At 33.1% G+C, this 14208-nt stretch overlaps 1 protein-coding gene across 1 annotated transcript in view; it reads left to right on the top strand.

Moving 5' to 3' along the window:
• The first annotated feature begins 3872 nt into the window (after positions 1 to 3872).
• The window catches only part of LOC114330524 (lipase maturation factor 2), a 41158-nt gene continuing 30822 nt past the window's right edge, over positions 3873 to 14208 (top strand). The window contains exons 1-3 of the mRNA XM_028279871.2: positions 3873 to 4075; positions 10512 to 10695; positions 12088 to 12186. Coding sequence (XP_028135672.1) covers positions 3982 to 4075; positions 10512 to 10695; positions 12088 to 12186 — 377 coding nt within the window. The 5' untranslated portion in view covers positions 3873 to 3981. The remainder of the gene's footprint in view (positions 4076 to 10511; positions 10696 to 12087; positions 12187 to 14208) is intronic.

Genomic DNA, 14208 nt, shown 5'->3' with positions numbered 1-14208 from the left:
GCGATAAAAACTTATAAATTTACATTTCACTTATCGTTTCCCACCTTTAAAAATATCGGACGAGTTTGGCAACTGCCACTGTCACAGTGGCACTTTTAGATGACATACTCCTCTGATACGTCCAAAGGTGGGAAACAATAAGTAAAATGTAAATTTATAAGTTTGTATCGCTAAATCTCCAATCTCCACTAAAAGATGGAAAACATAATACATTGCGACACAAAAAGATATGAAACTAGTGGAGATGGAAATGATCGTTATAAACGTATCTATAAATTAACGTTACATTACATAGTTTCCCACCTTTAGACGTATCAGAGGAGTATGACAACCTGTCACTGTGACAGTAGAATTTTATAAAATACTCCTATCACGGACGTCTAAAGGTGGGAAACTATGTAATGTTAATTTTTAGATACGTTTATAACGATCATTTCCACCTCCACTAGTTTCGTCTCTTTTTGTTTCGCAATGTATTATGTTTTCCATCTTTTGCGCTATTTTGCGTCGATTCGCTAATCTGAGCCACAACTGTCTACACTACAATCACAATAAATATGCACTAGAAATAAAGAAGCACGAGGAGCTCTCCCAAACCATGATTTAGGAGTGCTCCTCGAACATTCAACGTGTCTTGGTTTGTTTATCTCTATATAGTGCATTTTTATTGTGATTGTAGTGTAGACAGTTGTGTCTCAGATTAGCTACTATTCTGTAAATAAAATTTATGTAAAATAGATTTACCAAAAACAACATTGGATATGTAGGCCGACAACAGTGCCTCAATGGGTTAGAAAGGTTTTGGTTACTTTTGGTTGGGATTGCAAGGCTATTATTTTAATTGAATATCTTGAAAAAGGTAAAACTACCAATAGCTAATACTATTGTGAATCATTAGACAAATATTAATAGACAAACAACTTAGAGAAACTATAGATATAAGCAGCAGAATAAGACAGGGGAACTCATTGAGCCCTATGCTCTTCAAATCATTGATGAAATCATCAAAAGTGTCAACAAAAGAAGCGGATACAGAATAGGAAACAAAGAAGTAAAAATACTCTGTTACGCAGACGCCGCAATATTGATAGCTTAATATGAAGATAGTCTGCAAAGAGTTGTCTACAGATTTAAGATAAAAGCAAAAGAATTTAATATGGCAATCTCATAAACAATAGTAATCAGCAAAGAATCAATATTAAAAATAATACCGAATAATATTAAAAATAAGTTGGGTAGATAGAATAACAAATGTTGAGGTCCTCAGAAAGATGAAAAAGGAAATTATGAATACGATTAAGATAAGAAAGTTACGGAAATTATGAATACGATTAAGATAAGAAAGTTACAGTATCTCGGGCACGTTATGAGAGCGGATAAATATGTGTTGCTACAAACTATAATGCAGGGAAAACGAAGTATTGGAAGAAGACGCATCTCCTGCCTCAACAATCTGAGAAAGTTTTATGTGGTATACTTGCAGTTCCGTCGACTTGTTCAGAGTTGCAATCCACTTCTACTTATATATACCTTATCTATGCTGCAATCTCAAAAGTGAAAATAGCTGTGATGATTACCAACCTCCTTAGAGGAGACGGTACACGGTACCTAAAGAAGAAAGTATCAATCAGAAGTAAAATAGAAATGTATGGCATCAGTACTGGACAAGTAATGGAAATAAAATTCATTTGGAATATTAAGGCCGCGTCCCACCATCAAATAATTTGATCAAACTGGTTTGAGCAAACTGAAAGTGACAGTTAGTGACGTCACATCCTGAGTGTTCATTGTGGATAATAATGAAAAATTTTAAATTTAAATAAAGTACAAACAGTGGGATCGGTACTCACCGGAGGGACCGCAGACGTTCGGAAACAATTAGCGTCTCTTTGCAAAGACAATGACGTCGACTTTGCAAAGTAACAAGACACTTACTCAACACACACACTACACATTACTCCCCTGACTTAGTGATAAGTTATACGATTACGTGGCTAAAGGTTCTAGTTCTAAACCAAAGCCAAAATCAGAAAAAAAAAAGTACAAACAAGTTAGACAACTCGATACAAAAAATTTGATCAAACTAGACTGATAGTGAGAGCACAGTTTTTTAGAATTTCAAAAAAACTGTAATTGTGACGTCACTTTGACGTACTTCCGGAGTTTGCTCAAACTGTTTGATCAAATTATTTGATGGTGAGACGCGGCCTTTACACTGTCTAGCTATGGAGACCTCGACAAAGAAGTGAGAGAGATCAAGTACAAAAAGCAAATAGACTGGCACGATGCCTTAATAATATTATATTGTGAAACAGACATATTAACACTGAAATGAAGAATTTATGAAGCCAGTACGGCAGAAATGAGAGTACTGATAAAAATTTACAGGAAATACGCTGAGAGATCGAAAGAGGAGTAAAGATGTTGGAAGAAAATTTAAAGTACAGTGTATAAACGAATGGACACTAAGTGGAAAAAAAGAATGGAATAACTCATAAGCAAAATCGGGGAGATCCATGTTGTCACAATCTTCTTCTTTAAGTTGCATCTCTGTGACGGAGATCGGCAATCATCATAGCTATTAGGAACTTTGGAGACGGCTGCTCTGAAAAGTTCATTTGATGTACATCCGTACCATTCTCTCAGGTTGCGCAGCCACGATATTCTGCGTCTCCATATGCTTCTTTTTCCTTGAATCTTTCCCTGCATAATGAGTAGAAGCAATTTAAATCTCTCTCCACATGTACTATGTCCGAGATATTCCAATTTTCTGGTTTTGATTGTATTTAAGACTTTCATTTCTTTATTCAGCTTTCTCAGAACCTATTTGTTTGTGACGTGTTCTGTCCATGATATTTTCAGAACTCTTCTATACATCCACAACTCGAATGATTGCAGTTTTGTCATTGATACCGCATTCAAGGTCCAAGCTTCCATTCCGTAAAACAGAGTCGAGAAAACGTAGCACCGTGGACGTAGCAGGGAAAACGTGGTCACAATAGCAAGAAATAAATCACCAATCGGCAGAAGAAGTATCGGACGACCGCTCGAAAGATGGAGTGACAACCTTCCATATAAGTATCAATCCGCAAATGAACAAGCAGAATTACTTATAAAGAGGAAGAAGAATGAAGGAATTGCTGAAGATGGGGAAGGAATGCGAAGTCATAAAAACCATACAAACGAGTATCTAGGCCACATATTGAGAGGGGAAAAGTATTCCCTGCTAAGGTTTATAATTCAAGGAAAAATCTCAGGAAAGGGGAATGTGGAACGTAGGAGGATTTCCTTGCTGTGAAATTTAAGGGACTGGTACGAGTGAGTTCAAGCTGCAGCCAACAAAGTTAAGATTGCTGTGATGGTAGCCAACCTCTGATAGTAGACGGTACTGCAAGAAGAGGAAAAAGAAGAATATTAGACAAATTGAAGCAGGAATCTATTAAAGAACGGTCCATATGCAGAAGGAAAAACTTTTTTCAACAATACGCACACTTATAAGACCGTTAGGTCAACAGCCAAAAATTCATGAGTTGTGCTTCCACTTCCAATTGCTTTCTGATTTGGTTTAATCTCCTGATTTGGCTTTCTTCAATTACTGTGTTCCCATATCTGAAGAGATGGGTCGAAAATTGTGAATAGGTAAACTTTTATTTTATGCCTTTATGATGCCATGACTTTATAATGCCCTACGTATATTTTGTGGTTCTGTAGGTATTCTAAATAAAATAAATAGATAAAGAATTAAATAAGATTTTGTTAGGCATTATTTTTTTAATAGCCTACGGCCTACACCAAATAATACATTGTGTAACGCCCATGACTCATGTCTAGAATCACAGACCACTTATCTAGAATGACACAGGCGTCTATTTCTGACAATGACGTTGTTCTTTGGTTCTGTGCTATTTGCTATTGGAGAATGTTGATATTTGATGCTTCCGAGTTTTAATTTCGTTATTAAAAATTTACAATTTTACCAGGATGATAAGCGTGAGATATACAAGGAATTTATTTTTGAGATGTTTGTGTGTAATTTATTTAGCAGCGTTTTTGTCGTTTTACGTACAAATACCGGGTAAGTAAAAATAAATAATTTTATCTATCACTACCAAAAAAGCCGAATTACTGATGTGTATCCTGTCTTCGTTTCACACCTAACTGTTTTTTTAACTATTACGGCCATTCACCTCAGCTCATATGAGGCCTTTTTAACTTAGATTTAGGTGCTACTTTGCAACTTTTAAATTAGAATCTTGCCAATTTATTATTTTATATTAATAAAAATGTTCATGGACGAGCTAAAATTATTAAGTTGTGAATGAGAAGTGAATGAAAATTCCCCTTTTTTTAATTATTTCTCTAAATTCTAAATATTATACAATCCTGAATACCTATATTCTTTTCCTTCCATATTCTCAATTATGAATTAATCTTTTAATAGTAATTATCATATTTATAATTATGGTAGTTGATTAATTTATAAGTAGAATTTCAATAAATTAATACAGAGAGTTTAACAGGAATGTTACATAAATTCCTTAGTATCCAAACACTTACATTAATGTACCTAAATCTATTATGAATTAATACTTGTGGATAGTAGGTTATAACATGCAAGTAGAATAAATTTTACAGCCTAGATTAGATCAATATACAGTGCAACCTCGATTATCCGTCTCTCTATTAACCGTCACCTCTGTTAACCATCAGGGTCCATACCTACATAAGTTATATTGACTACATAAGTAAAAATTTAGTCATCAATTCATTTTGTTTGAGCATTGCGATAAGCCAAACGAAATTCGTACACATGCAGTTATGCCACCACCGCATTTTTTTATGTAAATAATTTTTGTTCTTGTTCAGGGCTCTGGATTAAATTTCAATTTAAATAGGTGATAAATGATACTCTGCTTTTAGAGTTCTATTTTTAGAATCGCAAGCCAAAAATAAAAATGCACAGCACAATAATTATTACAGTCAATATCTGTGTGTCACCATAATTAAATTTGATTCAAATTCGAACATTGATTGTATCACTTAGTCGTTTGATCAATTAAGTTTTGTTAATGTTCTGTTAACCGGCTTTTCGATTATCTGTCATACCCTTGGTCCGGTACCCTGACGGATAATCGAGGTTCCACTGTAAAACTGTATTACAGGCTGAAGTTTTTGCTTTGGTAGTCTGCATTGATGAACTCATCATAGATGAAGAGCCCCCAAAGCAAAGATAATGAACATTTACACAGATAGTCAAGCAAATATTCTGGCAGTAAAGGACCCACTCACAAAATCAAAAATGGCGAGGAACTGGAAAGATCTCCTCAACAAACTGGCAAAAGATAATAAAGTGTTTTTAATGTGTGTGCCATGTTATGATGGGATGCATATGCATGATTAACAAAAAGATCTGTTGGCAAAAAGGCTTGAGAAAAACCTTTGTAGACCCAGAACCTTTATATAGCATCACCAAAGATACTACAAAAAACAAGATTCAGAAGTGGTTGATAAGGAGTCATTAAAAGAAATGGTTAGCCACTCAAGGGCAAATCTAGACTAAAAAAATTATCAAGAATATTTATAAAAAACCTCTAGAACAATTTGATGAACCTCATTAAAAGAGAGATTAAAACAGTCACTAAAATAGTGACTGGACATTGCTCTTTAAGAAACCACCTATACAAACTAGGTTAGGTGAATGAACCACAATGCAAAAAGTGCAAAATTGAAGAAGATACTGCCATAGATATCCTATGCCATTGCAATCTGCTGAATGATGTGAGGTTGACTTCACTGGTCAACTGAGATTTGAACTAGACGAGATCCTAAAACTACCACCAACAAGAAAACTGCTGGCCTTCGTTGAGGCCACATGACTTATTGGAGTTTAAGGGAAAAAACAAGGTATGGTACAAAGGCCGTACCGAGTGCCAGAGACCAGTGAGTCTTACCTGATTTAAGAAGAAAAAGAAATAGAAGAGGGGAGAAGGTTAGGTATTAGCAGTAGTTGCCACAGACTATAATAATATATAGTACAAATAGCACTAAACTTGTTGAGATTATTGACTACTAAGCATCAATATTCAGAAAACCAATAGATTAAGTAAATACACTGCCGGTTTATGCACTGGGCGCTTGGGGCAGGCACCCAGGGGCCCGTACGGACCCGTTCCTTTTATTAATAAAAAAGTAAAGTCTGCTAAATAATCTACATCTTTTCTGAAATAGAGAAAAAGACGAAGAAATACCTGCGATGTCGAAATGGTCTGATTTAAAGACTGATGACTTTATAAAAACTGTGACAACTTTTAAACCAAAGAGTGATTTCTTAGAAAATTGTAAAAAAATGTATCAAGATCGAGACAAAGCTTATTATAGAAGATTAAATGAAAGCAACGTTTATAGAGGAAAACCCAATGGAGGCAAAGAAACGAGAGATTGGCTAATATACGACGCAAGTGTTTAAAGTTGTTCATTGTTACCTGTGCAAATTATTTTCAGTTGAACAAATAGTTTAACTGATTTTGGTTGGACCCACTGGAATATTTTGCTCAAATCTCACGAAAAAAGTAAATTTCATCTGAACTCTATGGTTACATTAATAACAAGATCATCATTTATTGGAGTTATCGACGCTGGCTTGAAAGAGCAAGTAGAACGAGAAGCTGATTATTGGGTAAACGTCCTAAGAAGAGCTGTTGTCACTACTAAATTACTTGCTTCTCAAAGACTATCTTTTCGTCGATCCAATGAGGATTTAATGAGTCACTATAAAGAAAATTACTTAAGTTGTCTTGTATACTTGGCTTAATTTGACAACTTAGCTGAGCATTTACAACGGAATGCGAATAAATGAAAAGGTTCAGTTAGCTATCTGTCTCACCAAATTTGCAATGAATTCTTAAAAGTGATGAAAACAAAACTTGTAGAAACTTTTGATGCTGTAAATACTTTACCTAATAGAGACAAAAATCAGCAGTTAAAAATGAAGCAAGACACTGTAGAATAAAATAGATACCTTTGAGAGAGCTCTATTGACACTGATTTGGCAAAAACTTTGGAACGAGTTAATGCAACAAGCAAAACGTGAACATGAAGAAACTGTGGACTTAAAACGTATCAATTATTGAAGTAGAGTTAATGACATCTATTTTGAGATTTATTGGAGACGTAAGAAATATGTTAAGCAAAAGTCAACTAGAAGCCAAAAATATTTTTTTGCGAAGACGAGGATATCTCAAACATATTCTATACAACTGACCTTCAAAGAACAAAGAAGAGAAAACATTTTTCGATGAAGCAGGTGAAAGTGAAACGATTTTAAACGGGCAAGATAGATTGAGAATTGAACTATTTAATGTTATATGCGACAAGATTACAAACTCAATATCTTGTAAAGAGAATTAAATGCTACAAAGATGTTACATCAGCTGTTACCGTTAAGTTAGAAAGAGAAAGACTCATAGATATTGCGTGAGAGGTTGGATTAAAAGTAGATCATATAAGAATTTAATGGAAGTATTATTGGAAGAAGAGAACTGGAAGAACTGGAACAGAAAGATAAGGAATATTATAAAAACTTTCTTTCAATGATCTGCCCCTGATTTTCAATATTTGCTGAAGCTGAAGAACATAAAATTTGCATTTAAATTCGACCCACAAATTGGAATAAGATTCATACAACCCTATTACATTCATTACATTCTTTCCTTTTAACACCCTTGAAGACCCAATTCACTCATTTTTTTACTTTAACTCACAACACCATAGTTTGACTCATATGCAGCATGTGGAATAATTATTTCATGCGAAATTTGCAATGTCGCATGTTTACATGTTGTGATTTTGTTTATGAAATTAAAGTCTGATGACACATTCTCGGAATGGGACGTTTCGATGCCGCCGGTTCATCGCCGGCCGTTTCGATGCCGCCGGTTCATCGCCAGTCCATTTCATCGCCGTCATATCTCGCATTTCCTAGAATTCCTAATTAATACTAAAAATAAATAATAATTGTAACTGTCGAAAATTCGAAAATATATCAGATAGCGATTAATTGACTGGCGATGAATCGGCCGGCATCGGCATCGAACTGGCGGCATCGAAACGGCGGCATCGAAACGGCGGCGATGAAACGTCCTAGACCCCACATTCTCTCACAAAATGATATCTAGTATATCGTATATCACATATCTTGGGCCTTTTTCTACAATGAAAAGACTGGCGATGAATCGGCCGGCATCGGCATCGAACTGGCGGCATCGAAACGGCGGCATCGAAACGGCGGCATCGAAACGGCGGCATCGAAACGGCGGCGATGAAACGTCCTAGACCCCACATTCTCTCACAAAATGATATCTAGTATATCGTATATTACATATCTTGGGCCTTTTTCTACAATGAAAATAAATTTTCCCATTTTTTTTATTGCATTAGACAAAAATCTCAAGAGAGATTCTTATTGTGGATAAGTACCTTTATAATGCTGTATCTTCCCACTAGGTACTAATTAACAAAGACATAATGTGGCTTAGGTATTCTACCTTGCATTTTTGAACTGTTTGAAAGCCTTCTTGATCCAATATATTGTTCTGGATTATCCTTTACATTTAAAAAGCTTTCCAATTTTTTGTAGATGCCCCTGTAAGTGTTCATATTTTCACACCTTAGAGAAATATTGGAAAAACTTTTCTGTTGCTGAAATTTTTTTAAGGGCAATCTTATACAGGGCAATCTTATATAGAGAAATATTGGAAAAACTTTACTGTTGCTGAAATTTTTTTAAGGGCAATCTTATACACGTTATTTTCTGGGAAACTCCTAAAACGATTTTTATAGATTATGGTGCGTAAGGGTCTTTTAATGCGGCCGATAGTATAGTGGTAATTACGTTGTTGTCAAATCTTCCGTTTTTCTGGAAATCTAATAAAACTTTCTCATTTCAAATGGCGAACCCTGTATATTTTTTAAGTTTTGAATTCCTTAAGGGATACTGATTATTTTTCATATAATATTCCTTATACCTAAATGCTATAATTTCGGAGTTATTGCTACATTTAGTAAAAAAAAATTAAACAATTTATAAAAATCAATGTTTTTCCAGGGTAGACATTATTTTAGGTTCTTTGGATCATTGGGAACAAAAAAGGTTTTTTGTAATTTTTCTCCAAAGTTAATCGTTTTTGAGTTATAAACAATTTAAAACTAAAAAAAAAACGAAAAATGATGATTTTCAAGGTTCAAAAACACAAGTAAAAAAATAATTTTTGAAATTATGAAGTACATACCTAAATTCAAGATCAAACTCTTTTCTATCAGATACCTATAAGAATTTTTAATATTGTTTTTTTTTAATTATTAATGAAGCGCATATGAGAGAACGGGCGATCGGGCTGCATTAACAACTAAAAAATAATATTTTAAAATGAAACAAGGCCAAATTACTTATCGGTAGCTGATAAAATAATGCTTGAACTTGAATTTAGGTACTTCGTAGTTTCAAAAATAATATTTTTTACTTGTGTTTTTAAACCTAGAAAATCGTCAATTTTTGTTTTTTTTTTCGGTTTTAAATTGTTGATATCTCAGAAACGATTAACTTTAGAGGAAAACTACAACAGACCTTTTTTGTTCACAATGATCCAAGGAACCTAAAATAATGTCTACCCCGGCCGAAAAAACTGATTTTTATAAATTTTTATAAATTTTTTTTTAGTAGGGAATTTCATATGAAAAATAATCAATCAGTATCCATTAAGAATTCCAAAACGCAAAAATACACAGGGTGTTCCGTTTGAAATAAGAAAGTTCATTAGATTTCCAGAAAAACGGAAGATTTGACAAAATGTAATTACCACTATAATATCGGCCGCATTAAAAGACCCTCACACATCAAAATCCATAAAAATCGTTGTAGCGGTTTCCGAGAAATTACCACGTTGCCAGACTTTTTCGCTATATGTCTGTCTTCTTTCAATGATTTCATTTATTTTTTTTTATTCCACAGTAATTGCTATTTTTGATCACTACAATATCTAGGCTTAGATGATTAAATTAATTGTTATTGTAATACCATACAAAAAAACAAATAGTCTGGCTAATTGGCTAAGCCAAAGCCATTATAAAATAAAATAAAAAATACTATATCTAATGTGATGCCATTTACATTTTTTACATTTATTTATTTATTTATGTATTTATTTATTTTCAACGGGCTGCTGCCCAATATGATTGCAAGTTTATAATATATTAGGTTTGTTCTAGCAAGCAGTCAAACTAGTCATGAACCGTCAGCAAACAGTTGGTCAGTGAGAAAACATAATACAGTCACCAGTGCTGTCCCCTCTACTCGCGCTGGTCCACTATTCGCTGATGATTTCAAACCGTTTGAAACTGATGCTAGAACAAACCTAATATTTCAATATACTTATGTGTGTCAATAATTATTAAAATATAATAAAATAGTTATAATAATATAATAAAATACATTTCGTTTTTTTTTTCATTTGTAGGTCTATACGGAGACAATGGAGTACTGCCAGCTAGATCCGTACTGGAAAACAGTAAACATAAAACATTATCAGCAAAAGTTCACTATCAACCTACTTTGTTGTGGCTGGCACCTTATCTAGGTCTAGATACCAGCTATGCTCTAGATCTGTTATCTCTTCTTGGAGCCTTTTTGGCATTTACAGGGTAAATAGAATCATTAAATACATACACTACTTCAAGAAATTAAGCACCACGTAAAAAATAGGTCATTTTTGATAACTCGAATTTCCTAAACCGGTAGTCCAATTTAAGTGATTTTTTAATATGTTATAGCCTTATTCATTAGTAATATCGCTGTAATAATATTGTTGCTAGACACGTAAATTTTCACTGTATACAAGGTGTACCAATCAAACTGTGTTTTTTTTCTCAAAGTTCGCCACACCCTGTGGAATATTCTAGCATTTATAAATACTGAAATTAAAGCCCTATAAACCCTAATACTATAACCTCAGGTTTTCTTAACATTCTGTTTTTTATTCATTCGCTTAAGTTGTATAATAAGAAAGTTAGGTACTTTAACAACTAGCCATATTCTTCATCAATACAAGGTATTTCTAAAAAAGTGCGACAACATTAAGGGGTAATTCTATATGAAAAAATAATGACAGTTTGCTTTATAAACATAATGTCTGCAAATGCTTCGTTTCCGAGATACGGGATGCAGAAATTTTTCTTACAAATTGACGATTTATTTATTGCTCTAAAACCGGTTGAGATATGCAAATGAAATTTGGTGGGTTTTAAGAGGTAGTTATTGCGCATTATTTGACTCACAATTAAGAATTTTATATTCACCATTGGCGTGCCTACGGGTAATATGACCCATAAGCACGCCAATGGAGAATATAAAATTGTTAATTGTATGTCAAAAAATGGACAATAACTACCTCTTAAAACCCACCAAATGTCATTTACATATCTCAACCGGTTTTAAAGCAAGAAATAAATCATCAGTTTCTAAGAAAAATTTCAACACCCCGTATCTCGGGAATGAAGAATTTGCGGACATACGTTTATAAAGCAGACTGTCATTTCTTTTTCATGCAGTTTGCACTTCTTAAAGTTTGTCGCACACTCTGTATTGATGAAAAACATGACTAGTTGTTAAAGTACCTAACTTTTTTATTATCCAACATAAGCTATTGAATAAAAAAACAGAATGTCAAGAACATCTGAGGCTATAGTTGGGTTTTAATTTCAGTATTTTATAAATGCTAGGCTAGAATATTCAACAGTGTGTGATGAACCTTAAGAAAAAAACACGGTTTTATTGGTACACCCGGTATACAATGATAATTTACCTGCATAGCAGCAATATTATTACAGCGATATTGTTAATGAATAAGGCTATAACATATTAAACACTAAACAATATAAATCACTTAAATCAGACATCAAAATCGACAACATCAAAAATTGCCCATTTTTAAGGTGGTGCGTTAATTTCTTGGAGTAGTGTATTTATCTCATTTTACTTGAAATAATATAAAAATAAGAAATCTAATTGTTTTTTCTATTATTGTTTGTTTTTAGAATTATCTCTCAGAAGTTTTGTACAATACCACTATTTGCAGGATTGTGGTCTTTGTACTTTTCTCTATTCCAAGTTGGGCAAGCGTTTGTAACAAATTTGTAAGTACTTACTGCATTTTCATTAATTAACCTACTTTGAAAATTGATTAGCAACATCCACTTAAAAATAATGAGTTGTTGATTGCATTTACTTGTTTTGCAATTATTCATATTAGTTTCTATCTTATAGATAGAAACATTTTACAAATAATAACTACTTGTTATACCCTTTTGACTAATATTTACTATAAATACGAGTACAAAGTACACATTTTAGGTGCATATTTTTAAAATACTTTTTATGTTTATTGCCCTATGATGAATGATTTTCAATACGTCGAATTGAGTCTAATGACCGCTCCAGATAATTCTGTTTTTATACTCAAAGTGATTATACGCCAGTCAATGAGAGCAAAAACAGGATGTTACCTCCGAATTCTATCCTACTGCATGAATTTTAATAATATCTTGGGAATAGCCTCTACTTATTTTCTAATTCAAAGTCTACCATATGCCGATGTGTGCTTTTATCTTGGGGGTGGAAAATGTTTTGGTCAAAATAACCACGGAAGTGGCTAGAGAACCTAATTATAAGCAAGAACTGTTCTATAAATTTTTTTGCAAACTCAACACTTTTTGAGTTATTCGTGGTTGAGAATTTGCCATTTTCATTGAAAAATGTCACATTTTGGGACTGTTTTTTGCGAATACCTTAAAAATTATGCATCTAACGAAAAAAACTATATAAAACATTTTTGTAGCTTATGAAAAGCGAAAGAGATTGGTTTCTTCATAAATCTTCTAGTTATAATACAAAAAGAGATATGATAGGTGAAAAGAGATTTTTTTTTGGTGCATGCTCAAAATCAGTTTGGTCAACTTAAAATAACAGAGGAATGGTCGATTTTAAGGGTATAATGCTACATCTTCTGTAGTGCTTGATAAGACCTTTAAAATGAGCACTGTTAAATGTCGATTACATTCAAACTAAGCGACATATACAGTGGAACCTCGATTATCTGTCAGGGCACCGGACCAAGGTTATGGCGGATAATCGAAAAGACGGTTAACAAAACATTAAAAAAAATTAAAAATTCACAGTACAACTTATGTTTTCTTTGACAGTGTAAGAGGGATTTGTGTTCGTACAATCGAAACAATTTGGTTTAAAATATTCTGAAATTTTTGTTTGTTTTACTTAGATACTGTTGCTTCACATTTTGAAACGGCTAAATTTCTTAATCAGCTTAGGATCATGCAATCTACTTTATTGAGTTCTTGTCGAGAATATCACTAGATGTATTGTTTAATGATGAACACTAGATGATTTTTTTGCTTATGTAGTCAATACAACATATGTACGGACCCTGACGGTTAACAGAGGTGACGGTTAATGGAGGGACGAATAATCGAGGTTCCACTGGCATGCAAAACAATTGATGACTAATTTATTTTAAGATAAAATGCGAAATATATTTAACCCATCATTCACCAGATTTAAATGCAACGTTTTACTTCTACAATACCTTTTATTATAGTCTTATTTCTACGTTGAATAGGTTGGACGGGTTTAAAGTGCATGGTTTTTGAAAATAATAAGATCAAATTATAAGGCGCATTTTTAAATTTTCTTGAAAATCTTTCTTTTCTCCATGTAACTCGAAAATAATAAAGAGATACAGTAATGAAAGAAAAACAAGATTGTTATCTGAGAAAACCCTACATTTTTGTACTGTATATTTTTTCGTATCTCTTATCATTTTCGAGTTACATGGAGAAAAAGGAAGATTTTTAAGAAAATTTAAAAATTCGCTCTATAATTTGATCTTATTTTTTTCAAAAACCATTTATTTTAATCCCGTCCAACTTTTTGAACATAGAAATAACACTATAATAAAAGGTATTGTAGAAGGAAAACGATGCATTTAATTTCTGGTGGATGAGAGGTTAAATATACTTCTCATTTTTCCTTAAAATACATTAGTCATAGTCTTCAATTTTTTTGCACCATATCTCGCTTAGTTGTAATCGACATTTAACAGTGCTCGTTTTAAAGGTCTTTTCAAGCACTACAAAAAGTAT

Source organism: Diabrotica virgifera, chromosome 3, assembly GCF_917563875.1.
Source record: "Diabrotica virgifera virgifera chromosome 3, PGI_DIABVI_V3a".
Lineage (NCBI taxonomy): Eukaryota > Metazoa > Arthropoda > Insecta > Coleoptera > Chrysomelidae > Diabrotica > Diabrotica virgifera.
This window is presented reverse-complemented; position numbering and strand designations above follow the sequence as displayed.